The 21,164-nt window shown below is 45.8% G+C and overlaps 1 protein-coding gene across 3 annotated transcripts in view; it reads left to right on the plus strand.

Moving 5' to 3' along the window:
* Positions 1-21,164, plus strand: part of TPRA1 (transmembrane protein adipocyte associated 1) — a 54,900-nt gene that overhangs the window by 10,593 nt on the left and 23,143 nt on the right. For all 3 annotated transcript variants that reach the window (XM_084840178.1, XM_084840179.1, XM_084840180.1), the window contains 4 exons: positions 6,020-6,228; positions 6,346-6,478; positions 11,069-11,155; positions 13,902-13,974. In XM_084840178.1, the coding sequence (XP_084696304.1) occupies positions 6,032-6,228; positions 6,346-6,478; positions 11,069-11,155; positions 13,902-13,974 (490 nt within the window). In that variant the 5' untranslated portion in view covers positions 6,020-6,031. The remainder of the gene's footprint in view (positions 1-6,019; positions 6,229-6,345; positions 6,479-11,068; positions 11,156-13,901; positions 13,975-21,164) is intronic.

The following is a 21,164-nucleotide window of genomic DNA, read 5'->3' on the forward strand; positions in this document are numbered from 1 at the left end:
TTTTAATACTTTGTAAACTTATTATATTGATTATCCTGTACACTTCCATGGGAGGATGTATTAAATAAGACCCACATTGTCACTGACTCTGCAAGTGTTAGAATAGTCTGGACCGTTTTGTAAAATTTCTAGTATCCAGTTTGAGCCAGGTCGTCGGCCTGAACCTTACTTCTCTGCCAAGAAGAAGTAAGAGTTCTATAGAGTTCTTCTTCAGGCTTCTTTTCTTTTCTTTTTTTAAGATAGTTGAAGGGGAGGAGAGAGAGAGGAAAAGAAAGAAAAGGATGAGAAGGAAGTTTCTAGTAGAAGCCCAGTCTGTAATATCCTACACCCTTTAAGACAGTGATTCAGGAAGCACTTTGCTTGCTAATTATACGGTTGCAACAGGTGCACTAGCATAGGACAATCTTAAAACAAAAAACTCGCAGCAGTTATTCTTGACTGTATTTCTTTATTTTAGGGATTTATACCCTGCTTTCCAACAAGTTCCCAGGGCATCTGAAAAATAATTAAAATTACAGTAAAAATAAATACACAAACATTAGTCTCTAACACTACTTGAAACTCGCGGGTGCTTTCTATATAATTGCCATATTTAGTTTAGACTTAAACTTTACAAATTCTTTAAAATGTAATCTGCTATTTCTGTTTGTAGACCCCAACAGTTACTTTTCATTTTAAAAAAGGGGGTGGGGGGTGGAATTACTTGAATAGTTCAGTCCGAAGTAGCTGATCATTATAATGGTGCTTGAGGAGTGCCGCCATTCTGTCCTTATCTTGACTGCAGTGGGATGAAGCATGAATTGCAATAACAGGACAAAGTTTCTTTCTTGAAAGGAGCCAGGTGTAAGAGGAGCGGCACTACTGGGCACAGCTTCTCTGTGTGTGTTCAGCCAGCGATCCTGTATGCTACCACTGCTATTTCTCCTCAAGGCTTGACGTTTTTGCCAATTTACATAGCAGTCATATGCACATAGGAAGCTGACTTGTACTGGCCAAGTTCAGATGTACATGTCTGGGCTAAATAAGTCCAGATATGCATAAGTCTTGGGCCTGTGTACTCTCTCTTTCTGCTTGTCCCTTCTATCCTCTCTCCTTAGCGCATCCTGATAAACCAGGAAGTCTTCAATTAACTGTATTTTCCTGTTTTGGATGTAAATGGAAACCATGGTTACTAGTTTCTGAACAAGCCAAGATCTTAAATTACAGTGTAAAGTTGGGTTAAGATCGTGGTTTGAAAAGCTGATAACCATAGTTTTCCTATTCAGACATATGGTTAATTAAAGACCTCTGTGGTAAGTCACATCATGCTAAGGACTGAAGTGTGGCACAAGGCTTGCTCATATCTCAGCTTAGTAACTTGAAATGTTTACACTCAAACTGGGCCACCAAGTCAGACCATTGGCCCCTCTAGCTCAGTATTGCCTTCCCCAACTGGGTGCCCTCCAGATGTGTTGGACTACAGCTTCCATCATCCCCAGTCAGCATAGCTATTGCTGGCTGGAGATCATGTAGTCCAAAACATCTGAAAGGCATTAAGTTGGGGAGGCTGATCTACGCTGACACACAGTTACAGCGGCTCTTCAGGGTTTCAGACAGGATTTTTTTTCCAACCCTACCTGGAGATCCTAGGAAATGACCTTCTGAATGCAAAGCATGTACTTTACCACTGAGCACAGCCTCTCCCATGGTAGGGGAAAAGTCATCTTACAAGTGGCTGTATGTTAAGTATCATCTGCCAATTCTCTATATCTATAATGGACATTTTGTGTAACAATACTTGACATTTACAGCCTGCCACGACAACGGAAGGAGAAGCGAATGGAGGAGTACCGGATTTTTTAAAAGGAATCAGCTTTGCTGCGCTTTGGTCCATGCAGGGCTCCACAAGCAAGTGCTCTGCACCAGTAAAAATCGCTTCACAAAACATACTTCCTGGTGGGGGTTGGAGCGAACATCATCTGACTGGCAGGGGCTGCTCAACCAATAAGAGAGGTTTCCCCTACTCTCCCTCCCCTCTCCCCCACCCCACCTTTCCCCTGAAACTCCGGGTACACCTGCATTTCAGGAGCAAGCCACATTGAGCACAGTGGGAGTTACTTCTGAGTAGACACACATGTGCTGGGAAAGGGGTGGGTGGGGACACAGGGATGGGAAACCAGCCCCCTTTCTAACCGCAGGATCTCTATAACAAAGGTGTGAAGTAGTTCCTTCCTAAGGCAACAAACCAAGCCACGGAGAATCGCAGGTTTGGTAAAGCGCTTCACAGGCTTCAAGGGCTCATTCAATTCAGGGGGATCTCTGTAAATTCTGAGGGCAAACTTCATTCAGCACAATGGGAGTTACTTCTGAGGAGACACTAATGGGCTTGTTTTGGGAAACACAGGGACAGGAAACACCCCTTGACTGGGGTCATGGTGAAAGGCACACCCCTGGGCAGGGCTAGTATACCTGAGGTAAATGTGGGGGTTGGGGCACACAACAACTGTAGTGCGGAAAACCCAACTTAAAGAAAAGAATCAGACTTAAAGCAGTCCCAGGAAATCTGGGTTTTCCATCATAAGCTCCAAGGTGGCTGCTGGACGGCCACATCATGTATTTCTAACGACCTCCAAACGCAGCCAGCTCAGAGTAAATTGCTCATGGAGACACCCCCCTGGATAGAGCAAAACTTGTTCTCTAGATGATAAGTAGTGACAGGCCATTGATTAGATTACTTATTACAAGGATTTTGGGTGAGAACCTTATATTTTCCTTCATAATTTTAAAAGAGAATGGTTATAATTCTATATTAAGTAAAATACTGTTTTCTGAATATTGGTACTTAAAGAAGGATATTTAAATGGATTAAATTTAAAAAGATATTTAAAAAGATATAAGCATTTTGGGGGTGCTTTAGAAGTGATACATTTTCACTGGGGGAGCAATTTGTATAACTAATAATGTATATGTTAACAATGTACTAACATTGTATTTTTAAAGGTTTTGTAATCAACAATGTGTTAATGTTTTGTATCATAAAGAGACAGAGTACTATTATGTCTTACTTGTTAAGCACTATTTAAACATACATTAATTTTGTTTGACTAGGGTTTACAGATAACCCTGATGGAAAATGCAATTTCAAACCTGTGCACGTTAGGCATTACACCGGTAGATTGGTTCCCCCCCACCCTTTATTTCATTCTTTTGTATCGGAAGCAGAAGGCCAAAGTCCTAACTCTCACCCCACCCCCCAGTACCTGGCATGCTGTCATGTATTGTTGCTACAGATGCCACTACCTTCACACATCTGGGTTGCCAAGGTGGAGAACTAGGAAACTCCTCCTCAGTGGGCTAGATTTGGACTATGGGCTTCCAGTCACTAAAGACTTTGACTGCTTCTCACCTGCTCTGCCTCAAGGTTAGGCCTCAGGAGACCCTGCACTTGGGAGCTTGAAGATGACAGACGGGGTTTCTTCCTTTATTTGAGCTTAGGGCTGAAGAAGGCTGGTCCGGGCTCTCACAGATTTTAATGTGAGAAAATTGTAGGACTCAAAGCAGGCCCTCCTCCCAAGAATAGGGTTGGATGCACCGTGTTCTCACCATGCTTGTTGGTTTTTAATTTCAAGCTTGTTCCATCCCATTTCTGAATAAGTATGCATTTTTTAACAAAAAATATGTACGGAAATTCGTACATTTGTGTGTGCGCATTTTCCCTAACGTATACGTTCTTGTGTGTATTTTAAAATACACACGTTATTTCCAAGTACTTTCCATTGCTGTAATGCAGTTTTGCATACATTTTCCCCAGATATATGCATTTTGTGCGCATATTTTTTCCTCTGAGACAAACTGCATTGTGAAGCTCTTAAAAATGCAGATTTCATTGCCCAATGTATGTGCAGCTTATAGGCTCAGGAGGTGCAACTTGGATAAATCTGTTTAAAAAAAACAACACTCTAGTCGGAATGTATTTCTCACATCTCCCTGTCCCAGATCACAGAGGGTGGAAGGACTCCTATGGGGAGATGCATTTTCTAAAGTAGGCATAATCCAAGCCATTCGGGGTTTTATAGGCTAAGACTAATCCTTTGAACTGTGTCTAGAAGCCAATAGGAAGTCAGTGCAGCTGTTTAAGAGCTTATTTTAGATGTTCTTTTCGACTCATGCTTGTTGGTGGGGACAGAGGGAGAGAGGCACATCCCTAAATGTGTGATTATTACTTCTCTACCACATATCACTTTAAGAATCTACTGCACACCCAAAAGGTTTGCAGAAGTGGGAGTTGCATATACATGCAAGTTGCTGGAGATACACACAGCTCCTGAAGCAAATCTAGAGCACATGCTTCCATGCTGTCTGGTGGTGACTTCATTTTGGCAAGAGATGGGGATGATAATTAGCTGTCTAGCTAGAATACCTGAAGGCATTTCCGACAATACTGCCAACACTGGCTACATTCCAATACTGTGGGCCCACGTAGGCAAATACATGCGTTGGTGGCTTTATAGAGCATTCCTGGTGACTAAGATACTAATTTTCAGAACCTAGAAAGCCAGGAAGTTCACCTGCCATAGATCAGTGGCTTGATAATACACTGGAATTTGTAGTGTGGGAGCATATAATGTTATGTTATTTAGAAGTGAACATTAGGTACATATGACAAAAATTTAGATCAGATATCTAGAAGCTTTTAATGAGAACTTTGATAACCTTTTCCCTACTTGCTCCCCAACGGTTCAGCACTGTATGCTAACATTGAGACATGGGCAAGGTGGGCTGTAAATCATAGTGGGAAAGTTGTTAGTCATATTAAAACAGTTAATAAAAAGGGAACAGGTAGCTTTCTGCAGTAGCTGGAGTTTCCAGATGCTCTTCAAGGGTAGTACCACACAAAATGCATTACACTAGTCCATCCCAGAATCTATAAGAGCTTGGATGACAGCTCCAAGACTCCTGTCCTCCAACAGTAGCTGTAACCAGTTACTACAAGTGTGTTGTCAGGAGCGCCCTAGCGGCCTCTTTCAGTCTACTCCAATAGCCAACTCAAGACACAGACAAAAGGATTCTTTTCAAGGCTTTAATCCTTTTACAACTTAATGACTCTTTCAGATGATAATCACCAGCGACTAAGCAATGAACAGCAGAGTAGCCTATGCTCCGGGTTAGGCAGTTGGTCCCCGTTTGAAGGAGAATCACTTGCAGACCCTGAACTTATGGGCTAGGGAGAGTTCCTCCCTCTTTTCCTTGGGTCCACGGGACGCGACCGTTGCTTGTGTGCCAAATGGGCGCTACGCCTCCTTTCCGCGCCCTCCATCGCTCGTCGCTCCCTGTGTCTGCGTCGAGCATCTAGCAAGCCCCCCTCCCGCACTCTCACTGCCAGGGTCACTATCTCAGGAATGCTGGCAGGAGGAATCTCTGCCAGCTGCTGTGTGTGTGAGGGATGAGCAGGCTCCTCTCCCACGGATTGCTGTTCCTCCTCAGAATCAGAACTGCTCTGGGGTTCTATGGGCTCAGTTTCTACCCTGACATGTGTGACACTTGTGGTGTGTGGGGGAGCAGTGTGAGTCGCTGTTGCCACTCACATGGATGTCTTAAGAATAAAGCTGAATCTAGAAGATTGCCTAGACCCCGAAGAGGAAATGTGGCTCTCCAGACATTGTTGGACTACAGCTCCCATCATCCCTCACTGCTGGCTCTGCAGGTTAGGGCTGATGGGAGTTGCAGTCTGACAGCATCTGAAGGGCCACATGTTCCCCACCCCTGGCCTACACTGTGAATTTGATTTACTACAGGACGGGAAGTACAATGAGTCATTACTGGGTTCCTGTCCCCTGGGTTCCAGGAAGTCAGAACAGTAATCATATCAGCAGTACTGGATCTGAATGGGCCATCATTATGTTTTGGGATGAATGCAAATGGAGTTCTGGGTTTTATGTTCAACTTCTCTATGTAGGGTGACCTGAAGTATATTTTGTTTTTTTTGGTATTGATTGCCTGATGATGTTGCTCTTCTCCCTATTGCTCTTTTTCTTCCCAGAACTGTGGCAGGATGTTTTCCCTGGTGACATCTATGGTGAGCATCTCTGCGTATGACAATGTCACCTACCTACCTGCCACTACATTAGTGACGTCATTGGACAATGTGACATCTGCACCCCTGACCACAGCACACATTTTTAATAACACCAACATTACTAAGCCACACAAGTGCTTGTTGTTGTTGTATGAAGACATTGGGACATCCAGGTGAGAAGCTGTCATGTGTATGCCTTTCCTTCAGAGCAACAATTCTGATTATCTGTATGGTCGGAGAGAGGACATCTGCATTTTAAAAACCATTTTACCTTTGTATCTTGTTTTTAGGGTCCGTTATTGGGACCTAATGCTGCTGGTTCCCAATGTGCTTTTCTTTGTATTTCTCCTCTGGAAGCTGCCCTCTGCCAGGGCCAAAATCCATGCCACCTCCAGTCCCATCTTCACCACTTTCTACATTCTGGTGAGTACAAGTTCCTATTGTTACACAGCCCAGGAGGCATTGGTGCACATGGTCTTGCTTCTTTTCAGATCAGGGACTTAATGGCTTGGCAGTTGGTGACAACCTGTGACAAATCTTTAAAGCAGAGGTGCCACTGCACGTGGTGTTCCCTTACTCTGGAACTGCCACTCTTGGTTCGCTCACTTTTTATGGGACATCCATATGCCATTGTAATCGGAGCATTGACTTGTTGTATCTTCCTCATGCTGCTTGCGTGTCTCTTTAGACCTCAGAAAAACAGACTTTTTGAAAAGTATAGAAGAACAGCTCAGCCTCCACAGGTATAGACAGCCCTAGCACTACTCTTTCAACTTTTTGTAGTGGCATGGTTCTGATATGTGCACTGACTTATCTGTCAGGTGAACCTAGTGCCACGTTTCCTGTCCTATGCTCTATCCAGTGCCCAGCACCTCCTCTCCAACTTAGTGCTGATTGTTGAACATGTTGGGGAGAAAATAAGAACCCACTTCCTGTCTTTGCCTACTCTCTCCCTGCAAGACCCTACTGTGAGGGGATCCCTGCACTTAAAGGACCTCACCGTGCTTTGGAGTCAGGAATTAATTAAGGGTGCAATCCTATTGGGATGGCTGTAAGCCTCTGAACCCAGAAGCTTATGGCCATCCAATGCAGAGCGGGAGGAGTGGCAGAGGCGGTCTTTGCCTCCGTGTTCCTCCTGCTGTGCATTTCAGCTAGATGGCCTTTTTTGTGCATCTAGCTGGGGTTCTGCAGAACAGGTGGGAAGGAGGCTGGGGATATGGCATAAGCTGGCCTCCCCAGTTCCCTCCCCACCCATTGGCACACCCCCTTTTCCTCCCTTCCGAAGTTGCTGGGGTGGTTCTGTCTGTGCCGGCTGTGAGGGAGAGGATGTAGGGAGCTTGCATTCCTGGCTCTGAGGTCAGAGCGGTGTCCCTGACCTCTGATTCAAGAATCAAAACTATCTTATAGCCCCCCAGACTGGCTAGGGACCATGGGATTGCTCCCCCTGCCTCTCCTCAGAGTGGAAATAGGTGTTTTGTCTCTGCTCCCTAACTTGAGCACACTCCGGGAGAGAGCGGAGGACAGGAAGGCCTGGCGTGCTGTGGTCCACAGGGTCACGAAGAGTCGGACACGACTGAACGACTGAACAACAACTGTGCTCCCTCCATGTTCCTCTCCGTGCTCCCTCCTCTTTAGCTGGTTAGCCCAGATAGAGCCACCCACTGTCAGAAATTCTGGCTCGCAATGCAGTGTCTGCCCACATAAAAGGCTTCAAAAGAAAAAATAATTCAAGGAAGGGTTCTAGAAGAGGCTCTGTAAGTAGTTTGGCTTTGTTAAAAGAAAAAAACCCTTTCTTTGCACAGGTTCAATATGTCCATAATAAATATAATTTTTTTAAGTCTAAGCCGTTCCCTGGTAATTGCTGCAAAGAGGTTAGAGAGAAACTTGTGAGGGAAAAAAAAACACGTTTTCTTATGGTTGCTTTCAACCTGCTGATTATCTGTCTTGGTGGACGATCACCTCCCCCTGCCCCAGTTTTCGTATTTTGAGTGTTGTGGGGAGGGGAGTAGCAGCTGTGGCCTCTTTAAATCTTCACTTGTTTTGACATCAGTGGAGGATTCATCCCTCTCATCTCTGTTTTGTTGTTGCTTTTCAGTCCCTCCATAAGCAAAAGGACTTTTTCTGCAGGGAACAGAAGAAGAAGGCTTCCCTCAGAAGCCTGTCATTCAGAAGAGAGAGGAGGATCATAGCAGCAGCAGCCCTGGGCAATGGATGGTGATCAGCTATGATTCCTGCCAGTGGGTGGCTGAGGCTGGGCCAACTAGCCTAGGGGAAGGGGTGCCAAGTGGAGTATGGAGGCAACAGAGGTGGGAAAGGAGTAACTGTGGGACAGACTGAAGGCTGGGAAGAGTCCAGAAGGAAGGAAGAGTGCGGGGCAGGGTGTCTTGAGGCAAGTTAGCTGATAGTGTGGATCAGAGTTGACAATGGACTGAGAAACAGGAACTTGTGGGAAGAGCAGGTGCAAAAGGAAGAGGCTTGAGAAAGAAGGCAGAAGAGATATAGTTCTGCAGCAATCAGCCAGTTATTTGGCTGCAGTTTTCTAGTCTCATTTAAAACTACAGAAACAAGTTTCCCTCTCATGCTAGGTGATATCGGTGATGTAGCAGGGAAAAATGCATTTTAAAATCTACAGTAGTAGTCCCCAGTCTTTTTTGGCTGGTGGGCACATTTGGAATTTTGAGCGTGTGGTGGACGCCCTCTCAGAATGGCTGCCATGGTGGGTGTGGCCAGCCACAAAACACCTATTTCAGAGGAGACAACCTGATGAGACTCAGACAAGTAACTTGGCCAAGAAGCTGAGTATGAGGCAGAGGTAGGGGCTGAGTTCCAAATGCCAAATCACAGCATGCCAGCCTTCCAAGTTATTTTGTTTTTCAAACCCTACAAATAATTAACACTCAGGAGGGCAGGGAACCTGGCAGGCTCTAAGGGAAGTCTCTGCAGACACCATATTGCAGACCCCAGATCCATAGCCTAGTAAGTCCTAAGGTGTAAGGAGGTGAGGCATGTGTGTGTGTGTACCTTTACATTTGACATCTTTTGGGGCTGGCAGCCCACATATCCTAATAGCAATTCTGGGTACATAGCATCCTCTGTGGTACCCTCGAGGGAATAATGTAATGACCCTCTGGTTTTTGGGGGGCTAGCACAGTACAGGAGGCACATACCACATTGGTGCTCATAAAAATTGTGACCTTAGAGCTGTCTAGCCCTGTAACATTTCAACGATATTTGTGATGGCTGGAAGAGCAACTGCTTATTTCAGGAGCCCTTATCTTAGAGAGGAAGTAGATGTATTTTACTGATGCAGCATTGGAGAGGAAAACAGGATGTGCAGGGAGAACAATACTAGGGGGTTGTTACAGTACAGGATACACACATGCACACACAGATCATAAACCTTCATTTATTATTTCTTAACGAGAAAGACGTCTGCAAGATGATGCTAAAACCTTGTCAGTCTTGTTGAAATCTTTGCTTATCGAGTGTGGCAGTTGAAGACCTGGCTTTCTGACCTCTGTCCCCTTACAGCATTTGTCAGTGAGATTAATGTATCAGCCATATAGAGCCCTTCTAGGCCGAGGGTGCCTCCATTGAGAGTAAATATTCTATATTCATAGGGTGGATTAGGATAAGTGTGACCGCTGGGAAAGGGAAACTGAATATTCAGTGTACTGATATCTGTTGTAACTAAGGCTCAAAGTGCTGTTGTTGTTGTTGTTCAGTCGTTCAGTCGTGTCCGACTCTTCGTGACCCCATGGACCATAGCACGCCAGGCCTTCCTGTCCTGCGCTCTCTCCCGGAGCGTGCTCAAGTTCATATTCATTGCATCCGTGATGCTATCTAGCCATCTCATCCTCTGCCGTCCCCTTCTCCTTTTGCCTTCAGTCTTTCCCAGCATCAGGGTCTTTTCCAGGGAGTTTTCTCTTCGCATTAGGTGGCCAAAATATTGGAGCTTCAGCTTCATTATCTGTCCTTCCAATGAGCACTCAGGGTTCAAAAAAAACAAAGATCAAAATTCCCTGTCAGTGTAATTTTTCATAACTTGCTTTTCTTCCACTAGAAAGGGGTGCAGAGAGTTTTGTAGGTCAAATAGTGTCCATTCCCTCCCTACTTCAACCTTCTGCTCAGCGCCTCCTCAGATTTTGTGATTGCTTACACATTTTCAAGCTTATCTTCATACCCTGAAGGAGAATGAAAGATTAGATTTTCAAGATACTGAGTTATTTGGCCCATACAGGTTTCTTCCCTTGAGTGGTAGGATTGCAGAATTGCACAACACATATGGCACTGATTGTAACTAATGCTAGAAAAAGGTTTGCGTGAATCATTGCAGGCCAGTTATTGAAACAAAAAATATCCTTAAGTTAGGGAATGTTCACACAATACTCTGCTTCAGCTGATGTTCAATAACCTGATATTTGGTTGTTTTGGTTGCTCTTTGCATCTTTTCCAGTTCTAACTGGAAACCTTACATAGTATTCCAAATGTGTTCATGCCAAGGATTTTGCCTTTAAGACATTATATATTTTAGATCCTTTGGAGATCATTTCCTGTCTTAAACATTTTCTTCTCCTTCTCCTTCTTCTCCTTCTCCTTCTTCTTCTAACAAATGAGTTGTGGAGGTTGTCCCAGATCTGAGGCTTCTTAACTAATATCCTGTGGTGTTGGCTGCCTTTTTTTTTTTTTTAATTTTTGCACACCAGTTACAATATAGACTGGCACCAGTGGAGTATGAAGTGATGAAAAGACTAAAACATTTAGTGGGCATTTTCTTCTCTAGAGCCTTGCAAATCTTTAGTCTGTTTCTTTGTGTTTCTTTGCTGAGGTAACCTGGCCCTTGTTCCTCCTCAGCCATACAAAAGGGAGCTTGTGGTTGGTGGGACCCCTGCTCCTAAAGCCCACCAGGCATAATCTCTTCTGCATTACTACTTAACTAAAATACGTAGCCTTTAGCTGAGCATGCAGCTACCTAGAGCACACTTCCCTTGATGCCTTGCCATTGTCTTCTAGGTGTTCGTGGTAGCTGTGGTTGGGATCGCTCGGGCCGTTGTCTCCATGACAGTCAGTGCCTCTACCGCTGCTACAGTTACTGACAAGGTGAGCTCAGCTTTAACACCACAGGCAAAGGTGGATTTGGTCCCTTCTGCAACTTTTCTGGTGGCGGTGCCATACTTTTACTTGAGTTCTGTTTAGTCCTCAGCTTTGATAATGTCTTTATTGTTCCCCAAGTATATACCACTATTTGCTGCCATAATGGCCTAACTCAGGGGTGGGCAGAAAGCAGATCAGGATCTGTTGGTTAGATCTCTGGCTGATTTGCAGCAAATCAGCAAGGATTTTAGGCTTCTAATTGTTTTACAACAGCAACCACAAAAAAGGATTCCCTCCACCACCACCACCCCGCCTCCTCCAAGTTATGAAGCTGAAATTAAGAAAGCTTGTGGGAGGGGTGGGAAAATGACACCAGAAATGGAATTTTGTGTGACAGAACTGTAAGCTCAGTCCTGATACTGAGAACCAATTCCTGGACTTAGCATATGCTCAGAGACACCCTGTCCTTTAATTATGTTTGTATGTCGACCCCCCGTAAGCCAGTATTTTGCATTTGGCTCCCTTCTAGTGGACCTTTGGGTTTTACTAGTAAAAAAAACCCCTGAATCCTGCAAGCCTGAAGTCTGGCCACCTTTGGCTTAACTGCTGCTGCATTCTAGAACCCCAGGTGTTCCTGCTTATCTTACACCAAATGCATTTAGCTGACTGTGTTTCAATATTGATTCTTGGCACAGCCCACCTCAGGTGTTTTGTCTGGCAACGTCCCCCACTCCCCCCCTAGACCCCAGGCCTGCTTGGACATGTTCAGTTTTGCCATTCTTTTTGCAAGCCATATTCAGTTAGCTACACCTTTATAAATGCAACCTCAGGGTCTTTACTAACAATTTGACTCTTCATTTGGAAGAAAGAAGAACAGCAGAGCCACTTGCTGTAACAATGACTCTTTTGATGCTGAGATGAGTATTTGCTGTTGAAGAGTAATTGAGGGCTAATGCCTATATTGCATTCCCATGCCAGGAGATTATTCTTACAAGTGCTGTGCCAAGGTGAAAAGGGGCATTTGCCTGTGTCACTTTGTTCAGGTGTAGATGGATGCATCTGGGTCGGACTGGAGCCCAGAGGGGGCTAAGCATTGGGACTGAGCAAAACTGAAGGTGAAACTGAAGTTGAACTCTGTTGAGATAGATGAGTGGTTGTTAGCATATCATACACATTTGTTTGGGTTGCTAAAATCAATTAGGGAGCAATCCTGTGAAGATAGTCATCAGCCTCCGAACTCGGAGGCTGACGACTATCCAATGCAGGGCAGCCGAAGCACGGAGCAACCCTTGCCTCTGTCTTCCGGCTGCCCTGCATTTTTGACTAGACAGGCGATTTCACCTGTCTAAATGGGGAGCTTCAAAGCAGGAGTGGAGGGGGGGAGGCCATGCGGCACATAGGAAGCTGCGCACCGCTGCTTCCGCAGTCTCCTCCTCGCCCCTGGGACTACCCCCTTTTCCCTGTCTCTGTGCCCTGGTTCTGACCTTGGAGCTCCCAAACCAAAAAATCCTATGTCCCCCAGATGCTGTCTAGGAGACATAGGATTACTCCCTTCGTTTGTCAATAGTTTTCAGTATCGTTGTTTTTTCTTAAATTTAAACAATGTAAGGGAAGTACATGCTATTGTCTTTACATTTTTACAACTATTCCAATTAAAAAAACCTATATAATATAACATCTAAATCACATTAAGTGTGCTTTAATCCCCCCCCCCAATATTTCAGATCAAATACTTGTGGTATGTTGAGACAAAAAATTAACATGTGGTATTTCTTTTTAGCTTTGTTTACTAAATACAAGTAAAATAAACATGCTAAATTAAATCTCCCCAGGGCAGGGGTGGGCAGCTTGTGGCCCTGCAGACGTTTTGGCCAATGGCTCCCATTGGCTGTAGCCAGAAGAGCCAATAGTGAGGAATGATAGTTCTAGGCCAAAACACCTGGAGGGCCATAAGTTGCCCACCCCCGCTCGAGAGCATCAGAGCATTTTCTGATGCAAATTGAAAAATTTCCTATGCAAATGACCCTAATTTGCATTGGAAAAAATTATGATACAAACTGATTTTTCCTATGCAAATGACCATATGCAAATCAGCCTAATTAGCATCAGAGAATTTCCCCCCCAAATGTCCCATTCAAAATTTTCTAGAAAAACCACATCTCTGTTTTCACCCCTAAACAACCTAGAGTGTCTGGATTTGGATGTCATGCTTACAACCTGTGAACGGGGGCTATTGTAGGTTGTTCACAGAAAGTCAAGTGAAGAACGTGGTGGAGGCAGTGTACTCACTCCCACTCACCCCTCCCAATTTGTGGGTTAAATAACCCATGACTTGACATTTTGTGCAGACCAGGTCAAAGTCTCTCCCTTTCTGCTCAAGATCCAGAGTTCTCTTGAGCACGTTTACCCAACAGCTTAGAAGAAGGAGATCTCTTCAGGTATTGCCCTCACACCTGCCAGGCATAAGAACAAGAAACTTGCTTCAAAAACATGCTAGTTGAGAGTTTGTCCATCTTCCCCAATGTTGTGCTCCCACAGAATTGTGGAATACTCATGGCCCTGGATGTGACTAATCTTGAAAATGCCTGTGAGCATCCCATGCGTTAAGCAAGGGGGGAGATGTCAAGAAGGATTTTCTGTCTTCAGGGAGCTTTCCAATCAAAAGTGGAATAGTCACTGTGCCAGCTTCTCTTTAGGGCCTATCCATTCTGCATCTTGACCATCTCTCTGTGGCCTGTATTGTCTTCTCTAGATCCTATGGGAAATCACGAGGTTCTTCCTTCTGGCCATTGAGCTGAGCATGGTGATCCTGGGCCTTGCGTTTGGTAAGGATTCCTCTTTTCTGCTGCTTGGTACACTTAACCCTTTCCCTTGGTGAGCATGGTGAATGGTCCCTGCTTTGGGGGAAAGAGCAAATCCCGCCAAGCGCAAACAGGATTTCAGCCAGGCCCATGTAAGGCTTACGCTGCTGGGGAAAGTCTGCATGTCTGGTGTGCCTCTGATTTACGCTCTCCGTCCGCTTTCGGCGCCCACACAGTTGGAGTGCTTTTGTCATGTCTGTTGGGGTAGAGAAAGGACATGTGTGTGGACAGATACTTTTTAATTTATTAAACGAAAGGCCTTTCTGGGCAACTAGGTTGCAGTGTTTAATGGAGCACCTGTTACCCATTTTTTGCAGGGGATCCAGATGCATTTTCTAAAGGCAGCCTTTCTGTTATGAATATATTTTATTGTTTCTCTGTTATATTTATACCCTGCCTTTCCATTAAAAATGCCCAAGGTAGCTAACAATAAATAATAACTAATCCACATAATTAATGAGCAATATTGCAGTAAATTTTTCCCAGCATCCAAACAGCAGTTCTTGTGAGCCACTATTCAGTAATGCTTATCCACTTCACCAGTGACACAACACCTTAATTTTGTGTTTGCTATTAAATTATTCAGAGGTGAATTCTCCTCTGCTATATTTTTTAAATTTAATTCCTTATTTTATTACATTTATACCCTACCTATCCTCCAAGCAGCTATGTGCAGCAAACATTGCTCTATTTCCCCAAGCCCCCATTTTATCCCCACATCAACCCTGTGATGTAGATTTGAGAGAGAGAGAGTGTTCATCCCAGAGTGCAGGACACGGAATAATGGGCTCAAGTTACAGGAAGCCAGATTCCGGCTGAACATCAGGAAAAACTTCCTGACTGTTAGAGCAATATGACAATGGAACCAATTACCTAGGGAGGTGGTGGGCTCTCCCACACTGGAAGCGTTCAAGATGAGGCTGGACAGCCATCTGTCAGGGATGCTCTGACTTGGATTGCTGCATTGAGCAGGGGGTTGGACTCGATGGCCTTGTGGGCCCCTTCCAACCCTACTATTCTATGATTCTATGAGAGTGAGCGAGCGCAATTGACTCAGTGAGCTTCATGGCTGATTGGGGATTTGAACCCAAGCCTTCCTGATCCTGGTCTGATACTCACTGACCACACCACACTGCCTCTGTACCACTCAACTGTAGGAGTGCTCATGTAGTTTTTAATTCTTAACAATGGCAAATGCTAGCATGTTCTATTCTCCCCCCTCCCCCCGGCCTTGCACCAGTTGTTGTTGTTGTTGTTGTTCAGTCATTCAGTCATGTCCGACTCTTCGTGACCCCATGGACCATAGCACGCCAGGCCTTCCTGTCCTGCGCTCTCTCCCGGAGCATGCTCAAGTTCATATTCATTGCATCGGTGATGCTATCTAGCCATCTCATCCTCTGCCATCCCCTTCTCCTTTTGCCTTCAGTCTTTCCCAGCATCAGGGTCTTTTCCAGAGAGTTTTCTCTTTGCATTAGGTGGCCAAAATATTTGAGCTTCATCTTCAGTATCTGTCCTTTCAATGAGCAGTCAGGGTTGATTTCCTTTAGGATGGACTGATTTGACCTCCTTGCAGTCCAGGGGACTCGTAAGAGTCTTCTCCAGCACTACAGTTCGAAAGCATCAATTCTTCGGCGCTCAGCCTTCCTTATAGTTCAGCTCTCACAGCCATACATTACTACTGGGAAAACCATAGCTTTGATTAGACGGACCTTTGTTGGCAAGGTGATGTCTCTGCTTCTTACTATGCTGTCTAGGTTTGCCATAGCTTTCCTCCCAAGGAGCAAGCGTCTTTTAATGTCATGGCTACAGTCACCATCTGTGGTGATCCTGGAGCTCAAGAAAATAAAATCTGTCACTGCTTCCATTTCTTCCCATTCTATATGCCAGGAAGTGATGGGGCCAGATGCCATGATCTTCGTTTTTTTAATGTTGAGTTTCAAACCAGCTTTTGCACTCTCCACGTTCACCCTCAACAAGAGGCTCTTTAGATCCTCTTCGCTTTCTGCCATTAGGGTGGTATCATCTGCATATCGGAGGTTGTTGATAATTCTCCCAGCAATCTTTATTCCGACCTCTGATTCATCCAACCCGGCGTTTCTCATGATGTACTCTGCATATAAGTTAAATAAGCAGGGCGACAATATGCAGCCTTGTCGTACTCCTTTCCCAATTTTGAACCACTCGGTTGTTCCATGTCTGGTTCTTACTGTTGCTTCTTGACCCTCGTACAGGTTTCTCAGGAGACAGGTAAGGTGGTCTGGTACTCCCATCTCTTTCAGAATTTGCCACAGTTTGTTGTGATGCACACAATCAAAGGCTTTAGTGTAGTCAATGAAGCAGAAATAGACGTTTTTCTGGAATTCTCTTGCTTTCTCCATGATCCAGCTAATGTTGGCAATTTGATTTCATCACCTTTAAATCTAGTTCTTGACAGAGGATAGTACTTGTAGCTTTTTCCCTGTTTACTTTACAGAATGCTTCCTAAGGCCCACTTGACTTCACTGTCTAGGATGTCCGGCTCAAGTTCAGTGACCGCACTATCATGGCTATCAGGGACATTCAGATCTTTCCTGTATAGTTCTTCTGTGTATTCTTTCCACCTCCTTTTAATCTCCTCTGCTTCCGTTAGGTCCCTGCCTTCTTTGTCCTTGATCATGCCCGTCTTTGCACAAAACGTTCCCTTGAGATCTCCAATTTTCTTGAAGAGATCTCTAGTCTTTCCCACTCTATTGTTTTCCTCGATTTCTTTGCATTGTTCATTTAAGAAGGCCTTCTTGTCTCTCCTTGCTATTCTCTGTAACTCTGCATTCAGTTGGATAGATCTTCCCCTTTCTCCCTTGCTTTTCGCTTCCCTTCTTTCCTCAGCTACTTGTAAAGCCTCCTCAGACAGCCACTTGGCTTTCTTGCATTTCTTTTTCTTTGGGATGGATTTCGTTGCTTACTCCTGAACAGTGTTACGGACCTCCATCCATAGTTCCTCAGGCACTCTCTCTATCAGGTCTAATCCCTGAAATCTGTTCCTCACCTCCACTGTATATTCATAAGGGATATGATTTAGGTCATACCTGAATGGTTTAGTGGTTGTCCCTACGTTCTTCAATTTAAGCCGAAATTTTGCAACAAGAAGCTCATGATCTGAGCCACAGTCAGCTCCAGGTCTTGTTTTTACTGACTGTATAGAGCTTCTCCATCTTTGGCTGCAAAGGACATAATCAATCTGATTTCGATATTGACCATCTGGTGATGTCCACTTGTAGAGTCGCCTCTTGTGCTGTTGGAAAAGAGCGTTTGCTATGATCAGCGTGTTCTCTTGGCAAAACTCTATTAGCCTTTGTCCTGCTTCATTTTGTACACCAAGGCCATGCTTGCCTGTTATCCCGGTGATTTCTTGACTTCCTACTTTAGCATTCCAATCCCCTATGATGAAGAGGACATCTTTTTTGGGTGTTAGTTCTAGAAGGTGTTGTAGGTCTTCATAGAACCGATCAACCTCAGCTTCTTCGGCCTCAGTGGTTGGGGCATAGACTTGAATTACTGTGATGTTGAATGGTTTGCCTTGGATTCGTACTGAGATCATTCTATCGTTTTTTATATTGTACCCCAGTACTGCTTTTCCCACCCTTTTGTTGACTATGAGTGCTACTCCATTTCTTCTAAGGGATTCTTGCCCACAGTAGTAGATATGATGGTCACCTGAATTAAATTCACCCATGCCTGTCCATTTTAGTTCGCTGATTCCCAAGATGTCGATGTTCAATCTTGCCATCTCATGTTTGACCACTTCCAGCTTACCTTGATTCATTGATCTGACATTCCAGGTTCCTAAACAATATTGTTCTTTACAGCATCGGACTTTTTTTTCACCCCCAGACACATCCACAGCTGAGTGTCCTTTCGGCTTTGGCCCAGCCGCTTCACTCTTTCTGGCACTACTTGGAAATTCCCTGTGCTCTTCCCAAGTAGTATATTGGACACCTTCCGACCTGAGGGTCTCATCTTCTGGCGTCATCTCTTTTATCCTTGTGATACGTTCCATGGGGTTTTCTTGGCAAGAATACTGGAGTGGGTTGTCATTTCCTTCTCCAGTGGACCACATTTTGTCAGAACTCTCCACCATGACCTGTCCGTCTTGGGTGGCCCTGCACGGCATAGCTTATGGCTTCACTGAGTTACGCAAGCCCCTTCGCCACAACAAGGCAGTGATCCATGAAGGGGCTTTGCACCAGTGCCTCATACCATATTGTGAACCTTTTCTTTTAGTTTTTTTTTTTTAAGGTTGCACCCCTCCTTTCCAGCACTTGAGTTATTCACCTTCCCTGATCTTAAACAGAAAAACATCATGGCAAGCATATGATTCCCCTGTAGGATGGCAGTATCCAATCAGTTATGTGAGTAATTTTGCAGGTGGCACTCGATCAGGACTGGAGCAAATATTGCATTAAAGGAACAATCTCTGTTTTTTGTGTGCTTTGGAGAGAGCAATCCTATGTCCCCTCGACAGAGTCACGGGGAGATAGGATTTTTCCGTTTCCCAGCTCCGAGCTCGTAGATAGTGCTATGAGCTCGTAACCGGGAAACTATGCTCCCTGTCCCCTCCCACTCGCAGCCTGGGCGGATAGAACCATGGTGGCTGCCCCTTCACGCCTGTCTGTGCTCATGACATGGAGCATGGGCAGGGCGAAAAAGGGGTGTTCCTGGGGCGGGGAGGGGAGGAGACTGCGGAGGCTGGTTTAGACAGCTTCTTGTGCAGTCTCCAGCCCTGTTCCCTCCCCCTCCCCAAAGCCATGCTTAAGACACCCAAAATCAGGTGTCTAAGGCAAACTGCAGGGCAGCCAGGGCACGGAAGGAATCCTCTCCTCTGTGCTTCAGCCACTCTGTATTGGATAGGCGGTCACCTCCGACTTCAGAGGAAGTCGGAGGCGTACGTCTTTCTCAATAGGATTGTGCCCTTAATGTCTGGAAAGGCCCAAGCACTGCTGGTATCTGGCACTCAGATTAGTGGTCAAAAGCCAGGAAGCCACTAAACAATCAGTGGTTGGGGACAGGGGGCATGGTCATCTGGGGAATCCCAAAGGGCCGGATTTAGCCAGCAGGCCTGAGGTTCAACACCGCAGATGTGGATGGGTGAATGTTGCCTTGAAGCAGGAAATACTGAAGCTGCTTAAAAGAATGTGGAGGTAACAGGAGAATAAATCAAAACCCCTATTTGTAGACATCAGGGTAGTTCAGTCCTGTTGAGGATTGCTTTGGGCAGTATAATGGAGAGGCTTGCCTGTTCTAAAGAGCAGAAGATGAGTCTTGCTGGATCAGGCAAAGGTGACCTCTAATTCGAAGCCTGGACCAGGCAGGGGAGGGCAGCCGTGACATCCAACAGAGGCAAGAGGACTACTTTACCACCTCATTGGCCCTGCCTGGGACTGTGTAGCTGCCAGTGAGAAGCCACCCCCTTGGCTGGAGCTGAAGAGGGAAAGGAAAAACTTCCCTGGGCTAATTACGGCTGATTCGAGCCAGCTGGGCCCGAGCTCCCTGGGAAGACTCTTATCTGCCCAGCTCTGACATGGGGCATCAGCACCGCCGCAAAAGGCAGGGTCGCCCCTTAGCGGGGAGACGCTTCGGGGGGAGATGCAAGGGCAAGGGCCACCCCCCTAACACTGGGTTGACTGGTTTTTGCGGCTTCTATGTGTGGGGGTTGTTGTTGTTTTTGTGTTGTTTTGTGTTTGTTTTGCTAGGATCCTGTTACATTGCCTGGGTGAGAGGATATATGGCCAAGTCGGGGCACTTGAGGGGACCCCAATTAGTGTGGTTGCGGGTCAAGGCAGATATGGCATTGGGAGGAGGGCTAGCCAGGTTAGAGGAACACGGCCCAGACAGTTAATGGCTGTGCCGTGTTCCAGCCCTCCCCCCAACCACATGCATGGTGGTTGCCCTAGCAGCCTGCCCTCGAGTCTCCGGATGCTGCTTTTAAATGCCAGATCGGTTCAAAGTAAGACCTCCCTCATCCATGACATAATAGTGGATGAGGCAGCCGATGTGGCATGTATAACCAAGACCTGGGTGGGGGAGCAGGGAGGAGTTAGTCTCTCCCAGCTCTGCCCACCGGGGTACTTGGTTCAGCATCAGGGAAGACCTGAGGGCTGGGGAGGGGGGGTTGCTGTGGTCTATAGGAACTCCATCCCTCTGCAGGCTCCCTGTCTGTGTGACTACTGGTCTGGAGTGTTTGCACCTTGTGTTGGGCCAGTGGGACAGATTGGGGACTGTGTTGGTGTACCGCCCACCCTGCTGCTCAACAGACTCCCTATCTGAGCTGACAGAGGTGGTCTCTGGTGCGCTGTTGCGATCCCCCAGACAGTTGGTTCTGGGGAATGTCAACATTTGCGCTGCGGGCACCTTGTCTGGGGCGGCTCAAGGTTTCATGGCCTCCATGACGCCCATGGGACTGTCCCAACATGTCATTGGCCCAACACATGTAGTGGGGCATACTCTAGACTTGGTCTTCTCAACTGGACATGGAGATGGTGGTCTGAAGGTGGAGGACTTTGCATCAGTCCCCTTGTCATGGTCAGATCTGAGGTTTAGACTTACAGCAGCTTTTCCCCTCCGCAAGGGTGGGGGACCTATTAAGATGGTCCGCCCCTGGAGGCTAATGGATCCGGATGGTTTCCAGAGGACTCTGGGGAGGTTTCTGGCTGATATGGCGGGCTCTCCTGTCAAAACCCTGGTTGATCTGTGGAATTCAGAAATGACCTGGGTGGTTGACATGATTGCTCCTGAGTGCTCCGTGGTATGTCCCAGAGCTGAGAGCAATGAAACAAAATAGGAGACAGCTTGAGTACAGATGGAGAAGAACTCCTAGTGGATGCAATCAATGATGGTAAGTGCCTATGGTAATGTTTATTCAGGGGCAGTGAGGGCAGCAAAAAAAATTATCTTGCTTCCTCTATTGAATCTTCTGTCTGCTGTCCAGCAGAGCTTTTCAGAGCCCTCTGGGGGCTATTACATGCCGGCCCTAAGGACACTGTAGATCCCTCTGAGGCCTGCTGTAATGCATTTGGTAGGCACTTCCAGGATAAGATCTCCTGCATCTGCTCGTACTTAGACTCCAGTGTTATAGCAGGTGAATCTGGTGAGGTATCCAGAGCACAGCCTTGTCCTGT

This window comes from Heloderma suspectum, chromosome 2, assembly GCF_057233095.1.
Source record: "Heloderma suspectum isolate Gila_16-S chromosome 2, 16-S_ref, whole genome shotgun sequence".
In the NCBI taxonomy this organism is placed as follows: domain Eukaryota; kingdom Metazoa; phylum Chordata; class Lepidosauria; order Squamata; family Helodermatidae; genus Heloderma; species Heloderma suspectum.